Source organism: Zootoca vivipara, chromosome 1 (genome assembly GCF_965207765.1).
Source record: "Zootoca vivipara chromosome 1, rZooViv2.hap1.1, whole genome shotgun sequence".
Taxonomy (NCBI): Eukaryota; Metazoa; Chordata; class Lepidosauria; order Squamata; family Lacertidae; genus Zootoca; species Zootoca vivipara.
This window is the reverse complement of record NC_142582.1, coordinates 133,313,685-133,333,680: the sequence shown is the minus strand read 5'-3', so window position 1 is coordinate 133,333,680 and position 19,996 is coordinate 133,313,685. Positions and strand designations below refer to the sequence as shown.

General features: G+C 43.7%; 1 protein-coding gene across 2 annotated transcripts in view; it reads left to right on the top strand.

Annotated features, from left to right (window-relative positions):
- TOGARAM1 (TOG array regulator of axonemal microtubules 1) overlaps positions 1 to 19,644 on the top strand; it is a 32,951-nt gene extending 13,307 nt beyond the window's left edge. The window contains exons 6-22 of one of the 2 annotated variants that reach the window (XM_088674797.1): positions 238 to 470; positions 1,160 to 1,260; positions 2,237 to 2,404; positions 2,890 to 2,988; positions 3,750 to 3,928; positions 4,878 to 5,034; positions 9,765 to 9,842; positions 10,054 to 10,207; positions 10,334 to 10,439; positions 11,863 to 12,098; positions 13,021 to 13,179; positions 13,956 to 14,082; positions 15,081 to 15,202; positions 15,373 to 15,562; positions 16,671 to 16,890; positions 17,277 to 17,363; positions 18,400 to 19,644. In XM_088674797.1, the coding sequence (XP_088530923.1) occupies positions 238 to 470; positions 1,160 to 1,260; positions 2,237 to 2,404; positions 2,890 to 2,988; positions 3,750 to 3,928; positions 4,878 to 5,034; positions 9,765 to 9,842; positions 10,054 to 10,207; positions 10,334 to 10,439; positions 11,863 to 12,098; positions 13,021 to 13,179; positions 13,956 to 14,082; positions 15,081 to 15,202; positions 15,373 to 15,562; positions 16,671 to 16,890; positions 17,277 to 17,363; positions 18,400 to 18,653 (2,670 nt within the window). In that variant the 3' untranslated portion in view covers positions 18,654 to 19,644. Of the gene's footprint in view, positions 1 to 237; positions 471 to 1,159; positions 1,261 to 2,236; positions 2,405 to 2,889; positions 2,989 to 3,749; positions 3,929 to 4,877; positions 5,035 to 9,764; positions 9,843 to 10,053; positions 10,208 to 10,333; positions 10,440 to 11,862; positions 12,099 to 13,020; positions 13,180 to 13,955; positions 14,083 to 15,080; positions 15,203 to 15,369; positions 15,563 to 16,670; positions 16,891 to 17,276; positions 17,364 to 18,399 lie in introns of both variants that reach the window. The other variant, XM_060268404.2, reaches the window with a different exon arrangement.
- Positions 19,645 to 19,996: the final 352 nt, after the last annotated feature.

Sequence of the window (19,996 nt, the reverse complement as noted above, 5' to 3'; positions counted from 1 at the left end):
TGTATACACACAGCAAACACAGGTTTGCTTGTAGTTTCTGTATTCCATGTTGCTTTCTTATCATAGGCACTGCTTGGGGTGGGGGTGGGGGCGGGTGAGATGATGATTCTTTTAAACAAAATTTGTGCTCCTCACTCCAGCATCCAATCATAGGGGGGCAGCAAGTAATTCTGTAACCTCACACTTGCGCTTCCTCGCAGTATCCAGCTGGGATCACGTCTCTTCCCTTCTTTCCAGATGCAGAGTTCTCTCCGCTCCTTACGTAACAGTGCTGCCAAAAAGAGGGCAAAGCTAAATGGCAGCACTTCCGATCTCGAAAGCCCAGACTCTGTCCTGAAACTCGACCTGACCTCAGAGTCTCCTTCTTGCTTGTCGTCCCCAAGCACCAGCTCCTACAGCGAAAGTGGGGTGTATAGCCAGGAGTCCGTGACGTCCCCGCTTTCGACAGCCCCTCAGGGAATGAGAACAATGTGAGTGTCATTCATAGCACGAGGGGGGGAATCCACAGCCCATGGCTAGGAGTAAGGGGAGGTTTCGTTATCCCATGTGGGCCTTTTCCTGGAGGTGCTGATGGGGGGGACTGAACCATCTGGGATTTCCTGCATTCAAAGTGTTCAGTCACTGAGCTGTAGAGGGGCAGTCCTTGTTTTCTTTTGGAGACTTCAAGGGTTGCTGAGCCCTGGTGGGGGCGGCTGGGGACATGTTATGCCAGTGCTCCAGAATATGCGCTTGCTGAAGCCTCCTGGGTGTCATTCTCCAGGCAAGGCTCGGTGGTTTGTGCTCCTTGCCCCTCATTTGAACTCCTATAAACAACAGTTAAAACAACAGCACACGCATAGAAGCAGTGCATATCCAAGGCAGACACCAACTGGGACCAAGGCTTTAGAAGGCGTGTTGAAAGAGAAACTTGAACTTGCTATCCTTGTTCCGGGTGCTGGGAGCTGCCCTTAGTGGCTCCAGTTCTGTGTGCAGTGAAACACCCACTTGGAGGGATGGTTTCTCTGGGCCATGGGAAGAAGTTCTCCATTTCCCGTGTGTTCTCGGTCCTCAGAGAGCTGGTTCCTTCCCGCAAATTCTCTCGGATGAGTAATGGTGAAAGCTGGAGCACTTTGTGCAGGGTAGGAGCGAGTTAACAAAAGCGCCTTTCTTGCTGCCACAGGTCGGACATATTCCCTCTCCTTGGAGGTAACTCCCAGCCAATGAAGCTCTCACCAACACGGAATCGAGGTCCTGTAACCGTGGAGCAGAGTCCCAGCACAGGTAGTCTGTAGGGCACATAAAGAGAGGGGGGTGGATTTAATGGGGGCCAAGTTGCTCTGTTTGCAGTGTCTGTGGATGCTCCAGTGGGTCTCCCTTTGTTGACCTTCCAGGTCATCGAAAGAGGGTGGGCAGGCAGCAGCCTTAGACCCAGTCAGCTTTTTAATGCGGATTTGCAATCAGGTCGCATCCTATGTGGGGGTTGGGCTCTAAAGGTTGGACATAATATGGGGAAATGCATATAGCAAAAATTACGTTTTCATTGGGCTGGGAAAGGAAGGCAAGCCTCTTCCATGTCTCTGCTGGCTCCCCTCCTCCCCATGTAGTGACTCCCAGAAAGGATGGAGGCAGGCAGGCAGAGAGAGGGGGAGAGATGGGAGGAGGAAGGCTGGCAGAGAGTGATGCAGGCAGAAGAAAAAGGAGACGTAGCTGAACATGTAAAGTTGAATTTGCGTAAATACAATGCACATAGGATGCGACTCAATTCTATTGCTGGGAGGGGTCGATACAATCTACACATTAAGAAAATAAAGGCACTGCAAACTGTCAGCATATTAATTTTGATGTCCTAGAATGACATGCTTTTTATGAGATTTGCCTTAAAGAAGTTAGTAACAACTTTGACTTGGCATTTGGCTGGTATTGGATCAACTTTATGAAGCAAGGTTTCCTGTCAGAAAAACATAGTACAGTAGTGGAAAGGTTTCTACCCCAGCCACATTACCTACTGGGTGTTCTGCTACTTCCCCAAACATGTACTGAGACCTAAATTCTAGTTTTCCTTGAACTATCTCCCAAAGCCCATATGTTAACTCTTTTCATCGGGCTGTGACAAAAATTCGCCAGGCAGATCTGCCTCCTGCAAGCAGTTTCTACACACAGAATTCACACTCTGGCCACCTTGGGACGGGCATTTGCAAAATTAGGTGGCTTCCCGTGTTGCTCTTCGGAACAATTTGCTATGGATTCTGCCTTCCAGGGATAATGTTCCATGAAAAAGTAGCTTCCAGCGTGAGCATCAGCGGCCAGCGCCTGAGCTACGGGAACGGATCAGGAGATTATGAAGAGGACAGGCAGAAAGTGGCATCGCCTGCCATCCTTAAAGGGCAGAGTAAAGAGCACCAAAGGCACTGTAAATCCACCAAAGGTAATCAGGGGGAGGGTGCCACTGAGTGGGCAGCTGGAAGGGAGGGCCTTTTACTCTACTCCTCTCAATTTGGGCCTGGATCCTCTCTTAGTCTTCCTTTCTGATGCTCTGTGTGTAATAGAGAGAGAGCAAAGTGCTGCCTTCAGATGTGGTAGTTTCTAGCTTTTCATTTTAAGGTTAAACTGGAGGAATGTTTCTGGGGGGGGGATGGGAGTGACGGCACACATGTTGGACCTGATCCAGAGCTGTGTGATGCTACAGTAGGCATGCAGGGCCTCCGTGAGAGCATTTGCTTCTCTGTCTTTGGATAAGGCTCCTGAGGGCAAGTGGAGGCCCACCTTGTGTGCTGGATCCACTGGTTTGGGCTATTGATATGAAATGCAAAACCAGAAGGGAACTTTCTCAATGTTGTGGGTGCAAAGCAAAAATAACTTAATGAGGAATTATAGGTAGTTTTAACACCTGGTTTTTCTTTGCTTTTCTAGGGTTTACAGGGCCCACTTCGAGTTTACAGCAGCTAACTAGCTTAGACTTCATTTCACCGAGTGCCTTGTCAGAAGACTCCGTAGTCATTGTTGGAAAAGGTATTTCGAACAAGCACATGTTTATTACAATGCTTCTTCTGCTGGCCTGAAAGATTGTCTCACCCCTTATACAGCCAGTCAGTCACTGCTCTGCAGGTGAGGGCCTCCTTCAGAAACCATCCTATCAGGAGGTCCACTCAACCCAATGGAGGAATCGGACCTTTAGTGTCGCCTCCCCCCTTGAATATTGGACAGGCGCCGTGTCTGTTGCCTTTTCAGCACCATCTGAAGATCTTCCATTTTCAATAGCCCTTTTAAATTCCCAGTCTCCATCTGGAATGAAATTGTTCTTAAGATGTTTCATTGCTTTTGCCAGGACTCGTTTGGGGAAAAGCGTGGGATATAAATTTCATTGATATATAAATAATAAATAAAATGATCACGAAGGCTGAAAATATATTTTGCTTTATGATCCTTTCCCCCCACCCAACTCCCTTGTATGTGTTTTTGTTGGAGTGGGAGGTCACATGGACCTGAGCAAACATTTCTTGCTGAGCAAATAATATACCCGGTGTGTGCAAAAAATGGCACATTGGTCGCTGTGCTTGCCTTTTTCTGCTGGCAATAAAAGAGGCAAAGAAAGGTAGAAAAGAAAACAGTTCCTGTGCACATTGAATGACATTGGTGCTGTCGTCGCCTTGTTTAAACCTGTGCATAAAATGGTTGTGTTTAAAGAAATAATGTGTGCCAGGAAAAAAAAACATTCATCATGAGTGCTGGATCTTACATGATAACCCAATGAGCCATATATCTATTTTTAGGAGTGTTTGGAAGCCCGCCTTCAGCTCCACTAAGTTATGGTCAGTCCCTGATATTCTCCATGGAGAATGGAGATGCACCTTCGTTCAAGCAAAGCATGGAGCCGCTTTCCGGAATCTATGGGAGAGCCGTCCAACAGCAGAACCCTGCACTTTATTTTGATGTGGAAAACGAAAGAGATGTAAGAATGGAAAAGATGTTGCAGACGAGCTTTCTGAAAATGCATAATGCACCTGTGTGCCACGGTTGCTGCGATCACATTTTGTTCTTGTTGATGTTGTTTAATGTGTTAAGATGTTGCATGTGACCAAATAATGCGCCTACAGATAATGGGCTCAGGAACGAATTGCAAATAGTTCCTGATACAAATTGCAGCACAGTGACAAATGCTGACATGATCCCATTCTACTATCCTAAATGGCTCCAGCAAGTTTAAACAATAAAGCACAACCTTTTTTCCACTAGGCTACAAAATGCTTAGCGAGGCCCTATTTTTTTTTCTTACTCTGGTTAGCAGAATAGAGAGAGACTTACTTTTCACTTTGGCTCATTTCTCCTTTGCACTAAAGTATCTGGTACAGCCATCTGCAGCCTCTTAGCAATTGCTGACCTCTCAATAGCTGATCACTCATGGATCTGCAGTGTCTTGCAAAGTGCATCAGAGTTAACATTGCAAACACGGTGTTCTTTGCATGACTGTTTCTTGAATCATCTTGTTTTTCTGCTGTATAAATGTTCTTTGAGTACCAAAATGGTGTGTGTGTGTGTGTGTGTTTGTTTGTTTGAAAAAGTGAGGAAATGATTGTGAGGGAAAGGGGACTTGTCCTGTTTCTTCACTGAAGTGTTATGTCGCTTCATCCATTAAGATATTGTTGGCCTCCAGGAATGAAGTCATATGACTGGAGAATCCACCAATAATATTCAGAAATTTTGACATTCAGGTGTCTCTTGAAGACTTTTCATGCCAACGGTCCTTCGTAGCTATTTTATTTTTGATGAGCCTGGCACATGCGTTTGCATTTTTAAAACATTTTTTGTTTTTACATTGTACGCCACCTTGATATATATTTTTATAACAGTGGGTATAAAAATACTTACTATAAAAAAGTACACTTTCTGGTTCTATGCAGATGAAAGTTGCCTTATCCAAATCTGCCCGGGAAAAGATGAGACAGAAGAAGAGAGAAGAAAAAGAATATCAGGAAGTTAGAGATCTTGAAAGAAAGGAACCGCACACTTGGGAACTGCTTAAGCACAATGAATCGGAGAAGAAGACAACCGAAACCAGTAAGCCAAGTTGTTGTTGTTGTTTTTTTATGATATAATCTATATAATATTTTTTATTGAACATTTTTTCAACAAACATACAACAAACATACAAAATACAAAAACATATCAAAAACATCAAAATACAAAATACAAAAATATAACAGAAAAATATATCATTTCTCATCCATTATAATACTCATTGTCTTCAGGCTTCCCCAATTCCCTACTATCTGTTTTCCATTTTTTTAAACTTCTATAGCAGTTTCTAAATCATCTTCTTTCCCATCATGCAATCCCTTTAAAACTTCTAAGTTAATTCATCTTCATATCATTTACCCTAATTTCAAACTTTAAATCTTCTATTGTTTCCCTAATGCCTTAACCTCTTTACTTTCCTGGATTTTCAAACTCTAATTATCGAATACATTCCCTATATACATTTTAAATTTCTTCCAGTCCTTTGAAACTTTGTCATTTGTCTGGTCCCGGAGTCTTCCTGTCAATTCTGCCAATTCCATATAGTCCATCATTTTCATTTGCCATTCCTGCTTCGAAGGCAATTCTTCTTTTTTCCAATATTTTGCTAATAAAATCCTAGCGGCTGTGGTGGCATACATAAACAGATTAACATCATCCTTGGGGATTTCTTCCCCAATTATTCCAAGCAAAAAGGCTTCCGGTTTTTTCGAAAATGTGTTCTTAAACATCTTTTTCAATTCATTGTAAATCATTTCCCAGAAGCCTTTTATCTTAGGGCATGTCCACCACATATGGTAGAATGAGCCAACATCCTGTTTACATTTCCAACATTTATTGTCGCTTTTGTGGTACATTTTAGCTAGCTTGACCGGCGTCAGATACCATCTATACATCATTTTCATCAAATTTTCCTTCAACACCGTACAAGCCGTAAATTTCATACCTTTCTTCCACAATTTTTCCCACTCCGACATCGGAAGCCTTTTTGCTTGGAATAATTGGGGAAGAAATCACATTATGACCCAGATCCTTGGCCCATTCAATCATAACTGATTTTGTTTGCTCATCTTTCAAATGCCATTCTAACAACAAATTATACATTCTGGACAAATTCTTGTGATCTGTCTCTAATAACTCCGTCTCTAATTTCGATTTTTCTGATTGGAATCCTAATTTTTTGTCTAACTTAAATACCTCATTTATCTGCACATACTGAAACCAGTCACTCAACCTATCTTTCAATTGTTCGTATGGTCTTAACTTAAAGTGGTTTCCCACTTCCATCAAGATATCTTTGTACTTCAACCTATTCTCATCCATATTTGTCCTTTTAGGTTTCTTTGCCTCAAGAGGTGAGATCCACCTAGGAGTTCTCCTTTCCAACAAATCCTTATATCTCATCCAGACATTAAACAATGATTTCCTGATTATATGGTTTTTAAAACCTTTATGCAATTTCACTTTATCATACCATAAATATGCATGCCAACCAAATGCGTTATCATGACCCTCTAAATCCAACAAATCATCATTATCTAACAAAAACCAATCTTTCAACCAACAAAAGGCAGCAGCTTCAAAGTAAATCTTTAAGTCCGGCAGGGAAAATCCTCCTCTTTCTTTAACATCAGTCAAAAGTTTATATTTAATTCTTGGTTTCTTCCCCTGCCAGACAAATTTAGACAATATCTTCTGCCATTCTTGAAAGCATTTCATTTTATCAACTATCGGTAGGGCCTGAAATAAAAACAACATTCTCGGCAAAACATTCATTTTAACAGTTGCTATTCTACCCATTAAAGACAATTTTAACCTCGTCCATACTTCCAAATCTCTCTGGATTTCTTTCCATAATTTCTCATAATTGTCTTTATACAAATTCAAATTTTTTGACGTCATATTAACTCCTAGATATTTCACCTTTTTTACACACTTCAGTCCTGTGCATTCCTCTATATTCTGTCTCTCTTGTAGTGTCAGATTTTTATCCAATACTTTAGTTTTCCCTTTATTCAGCTTAAAACCCGCCACACTGCCAAACTCTTGAATTATCTGCAGTGCTCTCACTGCACTCTGTTCGGGATTCTGCAAAGTCAATACTAAATCATCTGCAAAGGCCTTTAACTTATATTGTTTCGAACCCACTGTAATCCCTTTGACACCTTCATCGCTCCTTATCATATTCAACAAAACCTCTAGTACAGAAATGAATAACAGGGGGGAGAGTGGGCACCCTTGTCTTGTTCCTTTCTCAATTCTTATCTCATCTGATACCACATTATTTACAATAATCTTCGCTCTTTGCTCAGAATAGATACCATTAAGCCCATTAACAAAATTTTGGCCAACCTCCATTTTTTCAAAATTTCTTTTCATAAAATTCCAAGAAATATTATCAAAGGCTTTTTCGGCGTCCACAAAAATTAACATTGCTTTGGTGTTTATTTTCACTTCCAGTCTCTCCAAAATGTCTATTATAAATCTTACATTGTCCTTCATATGTCTTCCAGGCAGGAATCCTGCCTGGTCTTTATGAATTAAGTCTTTCAACACCCTTTTCAATCTTAACGCCAAGATACTAGCAAATATCTTGTAGTCCACATTTAATAAGGAGATTGGTCTATAATTCTTAACCTGAGTCTTATCCACATCCGGTTTTGGTATCAGAGAAATAAAAGCTTCTTTCCAAGTCTCTGGTGCTTTGCCCCCCCCCTAAAATCTCATTTGCTACCTCCATTAATGGTTGTATCAACCAGTTTTTTAATGTTTTGTAGTACTTTGAGGTAAGTCCATCCGGCCCTGGGGCTTTGTCACTTTTCAGTTCTTGAATCGCCATTTCGATCTCTTGTCTTGTAATCGGTCCATTCAGTAGGTTCTTTTGTTGTACTGGAATTTTCTGCAGCCCATTTTCTTTTATAAATTTCTCTATCCCATCTAAATCTTCTTTTTCCCTTTTATATAGCTGTTTATAATATTTTGTAAAACATTTCCTTATCTCTGCAGGGTTCTCAATAGATTTTCCTTCTTCCATAATCTTTATGATGGTATTCTCTTTTTGTCTTCTTTTCAATTGCCATGCCAACAATTTCCCACACTTATTAGCCGATTCGAAGGATCTTTGCTTCATTCTTCTAATTTTCCATTCTATTTCTTCGTTTATTATTTGGGAATACTGCACCTGCAAAGCTTTTATTTCTTTTTGGACTTCCTGACTTTTCGGATTATCTCTCAATTTTTTTTCTTTTCCCTTCAATTTTTCCAAAATGTTTTCCTTCTTTTCATTTCTCTTCTTCTTCCAAATTGTATTCTGTTGGATCAAAAATCCTCTCATTACTGCTTTGCTGGCATCCCAAACCATTGTAATATTCTGTCCTTTGTTCAAATTTAATTCGAAATAATCTTTCAGCATCTTCTGGGCCTTGTTGATTATCTGTTCATTTCTCAATAAAGAGTCATTCATTCTCCATCTAAAAGAACCCTGCAGGTACTGTTTCAGCTCCATCAAAACTGCGTTGTGGTCTGAGTAGGTTCTGGGGCATATCTCGCTTTTTGTCACTTTTGGACATAAGTCCTTGGTAATCCAAATGTAGTCCAATCTACTTCCTGACTTTTGCGAGTCCGAGAAAAAGGTGAACTCTTTTTCCAATGGATTTCTTAGCCTCCAAACATCTACTAAGTCTAGGTTCTCTACCAAATCAAAAAATGTTTTTGGAAGCTTACCATCATTAGATATTTTTTGTCTTTGAGTTCTGTCCATCATCGTCGATACGGCCCCATTAAAATCTCCCATCATTATGATCTTATAATCCAAATAATCCAACAACGTAGTGTGTATATTCTTAAAAAAGTCTGATTTAGCTTCATTTGGTGCATAAATTCCAAGTATCAAACATTTTTCGCCTTGCAGAGATATTTCCACTGCAATATATCTCCCTATTTCATCCTTAAACAGCAATTTAGGATTATATTTTTCCTTTACATAAATGACTACCCCTCTTTTCTTGACTTTATCAGCAGATATAAACTCTTGGCCCAATAACTTGTTTTGTAGAATTTTTCTATGAGTCCTAATTACATGGGTCTCTTGCAAACAAATAATATCCAAATTCTGCTTTTTAACTACATGGTAAATCTTCCTTCTTTTCACGCTTGAATTAAGTCCGTTCACATTCCACGAAAGTACTCTTAACGCCATCTTGTCTTACTTTATAATTTAAGCGTCTTTCCCTGGCCCAGCTCCAGTCCCAGCTCCTGCTCCTGCCAGCAATTCCAAATCAAATGCCCCTGGTCCAGCACCGGCTCCCAAACCTTGATCTCCTCCAGTTGATAATATAAAATCCTCTGCGTAACTTTCCAAAAATCTTCTTTTATCCTCAACCGATCGGATCTTGCCAAGTTGTTGTTTTTAACTGCTCTTGCAATGCCCCCTTGTAAATAAGCCTGTGAAAGTCACTGACCTGCAAGTCCAGCTCCATCACTTATTTCTGTGCTGTGCATGGAGGGAGAAGCCTTTCTTCCTCTGGCAGGCTGCTTGGTCTCTGTGTGCAGATCGCAGAGTAAGGATGAAACACTGAAAGCAACAGTGCTTTAAAATCCATTGAGCTCTGTTTCTTATTCCAAATGCGATTTCTTTCTGGTGTGGTTCGGGGTGTGCGTAGCACTTGTTTCTCTTAAATCGGCTGGGGGCTGTACAAAGATTAAAAGAGGCTTGTGATTTAAGTAACTTATGGAGATGTGCTGTTTAATGAAATCTGGTTCTTTGCGCTTAGGAAATGCTGCTTTCAGTCCTCTGTTGAAGAGAATGTCAAGTGTAAAAAGGGCACAGCCTTCGGTCTTGCTAGAATCAGGTGAGACGTCGCAGCTCAGATGTAAAAAAGAGATTGTTGCAGTGTCTGATATTGTGGGGTGTCTCAGATAGGTTGCTTCTACCGTTGGGAACATCTGGCCATCCCTGGGGCTGGGGCTGCATCTGGTTGCTCTGCCTATGCAGCCACATGCTTGTCATGTGTTTCTAGTCCCATTGCACTTTTTGAATCACCAACTGGGCAATGCTTGCAGGTGAAGTCTCTCTGGGTCCACGAATGCAGTTGAAAGATCGGGTGCTGTCTGTCACGCACAGTCCAGAGATAATGGAACCATCCGAACTGAGACCCTTCCCTAAACCTGAACTTGCTCTTTCGGAAGCCCTGCATTATCTTGCTGAAGATGACTGGTAGGTGACCCAGGTTATCTTTCTCTTCTTTATTTTTATTGACTTTGTCATGCAATCAGCAATTAGAATTGAAGTCTGCCCTTTGCTGCTTGCATAGCTTTGTGTTGTTTCCATTTTCAAACACAGGGAGAAGAAGATTGAAGGCCTGAACTGGATTAGGTGCCTCTCTGCCTACCACCCTGATGTGTTGACGGCAAAGCTGCACGAAACCAGCCTGTCTGTTGTTCAGGAGGTTAACCTCACCTCTCCTATCTAGATCTTTTCCTGCAATTTTTTGGCTGATGGTTTTGAGGGGAGCATTGAAGTGGGTGTAGCATTGCAGCCACTTGCCTTTATTTGTGTTTGGCCCCTTGGCTCCTCCTACACCTGCCTCATTTTTACCTCCCCTGAAGCCTTTATCTAAAAGTTTGATTGTTCATTCAGCTTGTTACTTCCACAACGTATGGCAAAATCCTAACCACGATTCAGTCCCAGCTAAGAGGGGTTAGGGTCACAGCCTAAATTCGCAAGCACATAGGGCAGCCGATAATTTTATGTTAGATACTGAAGTTGGGATTTTGCTTGGCTTCTTTTTCACGTCTGTCAATTAATGGGATGCAGGTAAAATACTATTTTTGGTGGCTTTTTTGGCCTACCAAGCCTAAGCAAAGATGGTCCTCGAATTCAGTCCCTCTAATTTCATTGGCATTTTCTACTGGACTGAGTTGGGGCTGCAGGTGGTTCTGAATTATAGAACAGCAGCCATGTTACTTTGTAGTGGCAAACAAAACAGTTGATTTAACAGAATGCATATACCACTTGAGTGTAACAAAACCTTTGAGCAGTTTGCAAGAAATTAAAATTACCAGTAACAATAAGTAGTTAAAACATTTGAAAGGCAGTTAAAACCAGCAGTAAACTAAAAAGAGATTAAAACACATTGGCTTTTCTTTTACATGTCTATGTAGGCTTGCCTAAACAAAAACGTTTTATGCAGGTGCTGAAATGACTATAAACAATACACCTGCCTAATTTTAATAGGCACGGAGTTGCAAAGTGTGGGTGCTGCCACACTAAAATATTTTTTAGGTTTTTAAAAGAAGAAATGTGGAACAAGTATTCTGTGAGACATGTAACAATGCCAGTTCCGCAGAATGGGCCCTTTGGGGTAAGGCAACCCTGCAGGTAAACTCTTCCCAAGCTGTTAAGGGTTTTATATACCCGTAGCAACACCTTGTGCCTTGGCCAGTGGCAAATCTGCAACCAATGCAGATCTCAGAGCACATGCGTTACATGCTGACAAGGTCTCCCATCAGCAGCTTGGCTGCAGTGTTCTGCACTGACTGTAGCTTCCAGGTCAAGCCCAAGGGAAGCCCCACATAGAGTGCATTGCAGTTATCCAGCCCTAGAAGTCCCTGTTGCCTGAACTACTGTGGTCAGGCTCTCCCACTCCAGGAACAGTCGTAGCTGCCATGCCAGTGGCAAAGCTAGACCCAGAAGCGCCCTCAGACTGCAAACCTGCTCCTTCAGGGGAGAGCAAACCTGTCCAGGGCAACCATTTCCTCAAGACTAAGGAAAGATTCTCAGTGTGTCTGCTGTCTCATCTGGATTTAAGGCAACTGTTGCATTTGCATTTTGCCATCATCATCTGACTCAAGGTCTTTTCTTTCGCACAGGTGAAGAATTTGCGTTCCGTTGTTTCCCGAGCTGCCGTGGTTTGCTTAGGGGACTTGTTCAACTTCCTGAAAAAGAGCATGGATCAAGAACTGGATAACACGGTGAAAGTCCTCCTGCACAAGGCTGGGGAATTGAACACCTTCATTAGGGAGGATGTTGACAAAGCCTTGAAGGCCATGGTGAACAATGTGACACCAGCACGGGCGCTCTCGTCTCTGATCAACGGAGGCCAAAGGTGAGCCTCTTGAAAATTTTGCACTGGGGCTCTGCAAAGCTTCTCCTGCTTCTTATTTGCTCCTTTGTAGGCCTCTTTGTTGTCAAACAAATGTAGTTCATAGTAAGAGCCAGTGTGGTATGGCGGCCAGAGTGTTGGCCAGAGTTTTGGGGTTCAATCCCGCTCTTGACCATGGAACTCACTGGATACGACCTTCGGTCAGTTACTGCCTCTCAGCCTTACCTTCCTCATGGGGAGGAGGAGGAGGAAGACTTAAGTGTGTCACCTTGAGGCCTTGGAGGAAAGGTAGGGTATAAATGAAATGAAATGAAATGAAATAGCAGTAGTTAAGCCTTGCTGTGTGAGCTCCTCTGGAAGAAATGGGACTTGCACAGGAGCACTGTTGAGATGAAGTCCGGTTAGAAATTTGTACAAGCTGTTTTGAAAGGTGTGCTTGGTAGAAAGTTGGGACCGGCAAATTCTGTGTGAGTGCAGAAACCCTGTCACATAAACCAGTCACTCATCACACTTCAGAAAAGTCTTTCTTTCCTGCAGCAGAACTTTGAGAGAGCTGCTTTATTGTTTCCCCTCCTGAGCAACAGTGATTCATATGAGTTCTTCCTTGGTTGCTGCTTCTTCTGCATGAAACGAAACTGTCCGTTGGTGAAAGGTTTTGTGTCAGCGCATTCCTACAAGGCACCTGCTCTCTGGTCCAGATTACGTTGGGAGAATGGAGCGGGGCTGGTGATTGGTCAGCCAGCCAGATCCACTGCTTTAACTCCAGAAGATCTCCACATTGCTGTGATCAGGGGCTTAAAGGAAAGGTTCTGGTGTGTGCAGCTGTGGAAGTTTTTAGGGTCTGCTTTCAAAATCATTGTTTCGAGGCCAGATAACCACACACTTCTCTCTTGTGGATGTTTCCCTTTCTTCTCGTTCCCATTAGCCACTTGAACACAGCAGTGAGAAGATGTGCGGCCCAGCACTTGTCAGATGTGGTGGAGCACATGGGGCCGGGCCGAGTGTTGTCGGGCATTAAGGATGTGACCGACAAGCTTCTGTCTGCAGTAGCCAAATTTGTCCAAGACGGATCACAAGAAACAAGGTGGGTGAGCAGAGGCAGAGCTAGAAGGAATACGGCCACTTGTTAGGGTGCTGTGATCTCCAGCTTGTCTGGAAACCTAGATTCTAGCTTCGCACATGAAGAAATGTGAAGATTTAATGGCGGAAATAGCTGACGGATCAGAGACAAGGAAGGAAATGAAAGAAGCTCGTTACATTTTTTTCCCCCAGCTGATTTTTCACGCTTGAAAAATATGAGAGACAGAATAACAAGGAAAACACCCAGAAGACAAAAGTCTTTCTGACTGGCCACTGTTGTTCCCATTTTACAGAAGGACATCTTTACTCGGAGTTAAAAACTGATCTACCCCCTTTTTTGGGGTTCAGATCAAAGTTGTTGAGCTTTTTTTAAGGAAGGAGGAAGGCCTATTTTTGAGGGGTTCGGGTCAAAGTTGTTGAGTTTTTTCAGGGAGGAGGTAAAATGTTGAGCTTTTTTTTAAGGGGAGCCACAGTTGTTCAGCTTCTTGGGGGGGGCAATGATCTACCAGTGATCTACCACAGACGTCCAGTGATCTACTGGTAGATCACAATCTACCTGTTGGACATGCCTGACTTAGAGCATATATTTATGGTGCTTCATAATGTACATCCCAGGGAGGTGGGACAGGATGTGAACAGCCCTGAGATCTACAGGTGAAGGACAGTATACAAATTTAATAAATAGACAGTGAGTCTGTGACTGAGCTCGGGTATCCTCAGTCAAGCATTGGGTTATGTTCATGGCTGTAAATCTACTTGGTTGATTTGTGGCGGATGCAGGTACTATGGGCGAAAGATGCTCTTCACTTTGATGACACATGCAGACTTTGACAAGATGCTTGAAAAGTATGTGCTGCCAAAGGACTTGCCTTACGTGAAAGAGACTGTCAACAGCCTGCGACAGAAGGTAGGCTGGGAAGAATGTAATGCCACGTATAAAAACAAGAGGAGGGAGGATTTGTCAGATTTTGGAAGCAGTGGTGAACTTACCGCTACTGCCAAGGTTTTGCCAACTTGACAATTCCAGCTTCTCTTTTGAAGAGTCGGGACAGATAGCAGAGGCCTGTCTTTGCCGTGTTCTCTGGTTGTCACTTAGATGACACCTAAAATACCCAGAAATACTTTAGACCAGGCACCCCCAAACTGCGGCCCTCCAGATGTTTTGGCCTACAACTCCCATGATCCCTAGCTAACAGGACCAGTGGTCAGGGATGATGGGAATTGTAGTCCAAAACATCTGGAGGGCCGAAGTTTGGGGGTGCCTGCTTTAGACCATACAGTATATGATACCCTTCCTGAGAAACAATCCTTAGTTCTAATTATCACAGACAGTGAAGAAGCTCACTGGTCTTCCCTCAATAGCTTTTCACAAGTCCTGCTTTCAGTCCCTGGCTTGTAAGATAATTAGTTGGTCCACGTTACAAACAGACGCAATTATTGTTTGCTGCTGCTTTTATTATCTTGTCTGAGAAACTATCCTTGGAGGCTGATCATTAGCCTCCTGACCCTTGGGTTGTTTCAGAAACTGACTTAACTGCTTTTAAAACCCTGTAACTAATGCCCTTTCCACCCTTTCTCATAAATATTTTTCCTTGTGCACCCCCAAAATTTGCTCTTCAGGTGGAGAGAACTCATGAAACAGCACTTGGCGGGCGATTGTTCTGTCTGGCAAGTTGATGTGCTTGTGCAGATGAAACATTTGCAGTAGCACAAGGTTGAATTCTACCCTTAATTTTTTAACCCAGATGCCCTCTTGGAGTTTTATCCAATGGTAATCCTACTCAGAGAAGACTCCTTGAAGTTTGTAGACATCTTAGGCTGATTCATTTCAGTGGGCCTTCTCTGAATAGAACTTAGTTGGCTATAACCCAAAAGACCCTCCCTGTCTTTGTAATGCAATTTCAGGGTCTGGGGGAGATGCCGATAGTCACACCCTCAGCCAAGGGCGGAAGAAGGGGTCACACCAGCAACATGGACAATTCGAGATCAGCCTCTGTGTCGCGAGAAGTGCTCAATGCTGGCGACAGGTAGTTGTGCCTTCCTGCTTCAAAACCTTTTGGGGGCGGGGCACATGGGCTAAGGAGTTGGGAATCTCTCCTGCGTAGCTAACTATACGGGCCTTCTCCGAAGTTACTACAAAGGCTGCGGAAGTAGGAAAGTTCCACTGCAAACCTCTTGACGTTCTTCTTTTCAGCAGAGAGATTAGAGAAGTACGCGAAATGCCCCGGAAACTAGCTCCCCGTAACGCCTTGGAAAGTGCGGAATATGTGAAGGTCATAACGACCCTACTGAATGCAAAAGATTTCCGGGATCGAATTAATGGAATCAAGCAGCTGTTGGCAGACACAGAAAATAACCAGGACCTTGTTGTTGCAAACATTGTGAAGGTAACTGTTTAAAGAAAAAACCCTCAACATCCTTGTTGGAGCTAGCAGGAGATACCATAGAGCAGAAACCATGAGATTTAAATTGGAAAATATCATGGCTCTGAGGGGAAATTGAGGAGCGCTCTAAACAAAGGAGGAGCCTGTTTTGATGCTATAGGTAGAAGCACAGCTATATAGGGGGAGAAATGATGCATGTGACCACTGTTCCAGCTAGCCCTGTGTTGTTTACTGCAACTGGCAGCAGTTCTCAAAGGGCGTCTTGTGGCCCCACCACTGAAATGTACATGGAAATGCAAAAGTGTTTGATCTCTTTATGGGACTTTGCATGCCCTGCCCTCCTCCTGGACACATGCTCTGCTCACCCCTTTGCACCATGGGATTTGGACCAAGACCCCTCATGGCCTGGGACTGGGCACCAGGTTTAGACACTAGGGACTGTTGCTAGGGTTCTCCCTGGCACAAGGATGTGTTGCAGAGCCTTTGACAAGTTAGCCTTTTCGGTCTCGGCTGCCTATAAAATGGTGAGTAAGAATTTACCACACTGCAGAATGAGCAGGAGAACAGGTCGGAAAGGAGCCTGGTTTCCCTGCTTCCTTTTTGATTATCTGAGATTAACTTGTTTTTCTAGTTACAGGTAGGCAGCCGTGTTGGTCTGACGTAGTCGAAACAAAAGAAAAAAATTCCTTCAAGCAGCACCTTAAAGACCAACTAAGTTTTTATTTTGGTATGAGCTTTCGTGTGCATGCACGAAAGGTATCTGAAGAAGTGTGCATGCACACGAAAGCTCATACGAAAATAAAAACTTAGTTGGTCTTTAAGGTGCTGCTGGAAGGATTTTTATTTTTATTTTTTCATATATCGGCTATTTCTTAAACAAAAGCAGCCCAGAATTCTAACTCCTTCACTGACTGTAGTTTTCAGAGATGATGGGATGCACGCTGACCAAAGTGGTCTGCAGCCTCTTCCTTTGTTTTGCCCTCCCCACAAGTGTTGGCAGTAGGCCGCTTGGTGTGTGCTGTTGTCATGGGGCATGCAGAGCCTGGTCAGCTCACTGCCTCTGCGTGAGGAAATGAGCTTCCAGCTGCTGTGGTCCTGTGCCCTTGTCTAGATCTTTGATGCCTTCAAGTCCCGCCTGCACGACTCCAACAGCAAAGTCAACCAGGTGGCCCTAGAGACAATGCACCGCCTGATTCCTCTGCTGAAAGAGAAGCTGTCCCCCATCATCAATATGCTGATACCTGCCTTGGTGGACAACAACCTGAATTCCAAGAATCCAGGCATCTACGCTGCTGCCACAAACGTTATCCAAGCTCTTTGTCAACACTTAGGTAATGGGACCCTTTCAGCTACCAGCCACGGTTCAGAAAACAAGGTTGTGAAAAAGAATTCGCAGCAGGTTTGGGGCTGAGCAACCAGGAACTCTTGTTTCTTTTCCCACTGCTCAGTTTACGCATCTGTTCACTGTGCAGATGTTGGCACACTGCTGCTTTGTGTGTGCTTGAGGAATGTTTCCAAACTGGAGCAGGCCTTCAGCCAATTCTGATGGGGTGGGTGGGTGTTTAGGATTCCAAAGGCCTCATCCTGTATACTTCCCTGCCAGGGAATTCCAAAATAGCCCCTTCCTGGCTATTCTGTATCAAACACAGGATAAATGTAACCCTCCTGGGACTCCCATTGAGTTGGTTTTCTGTGTCCCTCCCTCCTCTGCATCTAGACAACTACCTGCTGCTTCAGCCATTCTGCACAAAGGCCCAGTTTCTGAATGGGAAAGCCAAGCAAGACATCACGGAGAAGCTTGCAGGTAAGGCTCTTTTGCTTTGCTTCCGTGCCTTCGTACCCGGAGTTCACCCTTCCAGTATGAGCCTACGCAGGACCTGCTTGCCCGAGATTCTTTACTGCTCTGCAATGGCGTAGTTTGCTCTGCAGGGTCCGTGATGGTGCCAGACAGCTTGGAAGGTTGTTGGCAACCTAAAGGATGTAAAACCAATGTGAAATAGCCCGTTGATGTCCCATCCCATTAGAATCATAGAATCGTAGAGTTGGAAGAGACCACAAGGGCCATCCAGTCCAACCCCCTGCCAAGCAGGAAACACCATCAAAGCATTCTTGACATATGCCTGTCAAGCCTCTGCTTAAAGACCTCCAAAGAAGGAGACTCCACCACACTCATTGGTAGCAAATTCCACTGCCGAACAGCTCTTACTGTCAGGAAGTTCTTCCTAATGTTGAGGTGGAATCTTCTTTCTTGTAGTTTGAATCCATTGCTCCGTGTCCGCTTCTCTGGAGCAGCAGAAAACAACCTTTCTCCCTCCCTCCATTATAGCAGCTGAAAGCATAGCAGTTGTTTAAGCTTAAGGACAGAGGAAGCCGCCTCACACACAGTCAGGCCATTGGTGCATCTAGGACAGTACTGTCTACACCAGGCATCCCCAAACTCAACTCTCCAGATGTTTTGGGACTACACCTCCCATCATCCCTAGCTAACAGGACCAGTGGTCAGGGATGATGGGAATTGTAGTCCCAAAACATCCGGAGGGCCAAGTTTGGGGATGCCTGGTCTACACGCATTGGCAGCAGGGGTCTCCCCTAACCCTACCTGGGGATTGAAGCCAAGGCCTTCCACTGCTCTGCTGCTGAGCTGGGCCCTTCCCCACAAAGCTTCTTTGGAGCACCATGGGCTTAATGGATGGCCTTTCCAGAAGATGCTCCGACTTTGCATGCTTTTAGAGTTGCATTCTTGCTCAAGTTGAGCAGGCCAAGCCTCCTGCTGTGCATTTGGTGTGACCAGTTACTCCCCCTCTCTCCGTCTCCCCCCCTTTTTGTTGTTCTGAATCCAGAGCTGGTGGTGGAGCTGTATCCTCGCAAGCCTCACGCTGTGGAGCAGAAGGTCTTGGTGGTCCTGTGGCACCTGCTGGGCAACATGACGAACAGCGGCTCCTTGCCCGGAGCTGGCGGGAATATTCGGACAGCCACTGCTAAATTGTCAAAAGCGCTTTTTGCACAAATGGGTCAGAACCTGCTGGTCCAAGCTTCATCCCAGTCCCCCCACATCAAAAGAACTCTGGAAGAATTCCTTGACCAAGCTACCTGAAGCAGACTGAGCAGGTGCAGGTGTGTGCATGAGTAAATGCACCTACATGGACAGTACGGTTCCTACAGGTTACTGAATAGCTGACAGCAAACTCTTTTCCATGGGGTCGAGTGGAGCACCCCCCTCCCTCGCTGCATTCCTTCACAGTGCCTGTGCTTTTCACGTGGAAGTGGATTTGGATCGACTGCTTTTAATTACTGGGTTTTCCTTCCCCCTGGTGCACGTCCTAGGCCGAAACCAAAATCAGTATGATGCTTGGGAACTCTCCCCCCTCTGGTGCTGTTCCAAGAATTCTGTGGAGTTGAGGAATGGATGTCTTGCGAAAGCAAAAGTCAGCTCTGCTTGTTTGCACTCTTCTTTAGACTCGGTGGGACAATGCCCTGTGTGTGTGCTAACGAAGATGAGATTTTAAAAATAGGAATAGTTCTAATCATGAAATCATGTTATGACATGTCTTCTCATGTAGCCTTAAGAGGGAGGGGGGGAAAAACTTTTGAGAGGCACATTTATAAAGAACAGGGTTCTGTGTGATGTTTGTGGAAAAAAAATGTATTTTTAAAATCAGTCCCAGTCATGATTGTGCAGTGTTCGCTTGCTTTTGCTGCTGCTGTTGATGTATTACATCTGCTTGACAATTGGGCATCATTATCTGCACACTCTTGTAAAACTTTTAACAGGTTATAATGAAGCATGTTGACCAAAATTTATAGAAAACAAATAATTTTTACATATTTTGAACAACACGTCTTAAAAGAAATGTCACGTGTTGAATATAGCTTCCATATTTTAGTGTGAAAAATAATACTGAATTTATCTGTCCAGAATTTATAAAGGTGTTCAAGTTTTCTGCCCTGCTGTGCAATCCTCAGCGATCTAGTGCCAGTTATTCCTTCTGCTCTCAAAATTTTACCATCTACAAGTACTGTATTCATTTGAAACACACAAAACAAAATGTTATAAAAAATAAATGGATTTATTTCTGTAAAAATGATTCCCTCATGTTGCTGGACTTGAAATTTACTTTGGGAGCTTCAGCATAAAATGTATGCAATGAAAATCCCCATGGAAGGAGGGGGGAAGTGGCAGGCAAGATGCACCATTCTGGAAAGAAATTGTTGGGAGGTCAGGATCGGACAATTTGGTCCATTTAGCTCACTACTGTACTGTGCATAATTAGTCTTCTATGTGGAAAGTTTGCGAGTTGGGGATATCCTATGCTGCAGCCATATGAACCTTCTAAGAAAGTTCATGTCAGCAACGCCACTTTCAGAGATGGCTTTATGGAACAAACCTTTTGATGGAGGGAAGAGGTGAGGAGTGGGGGAAGCAGACACACTAATCCT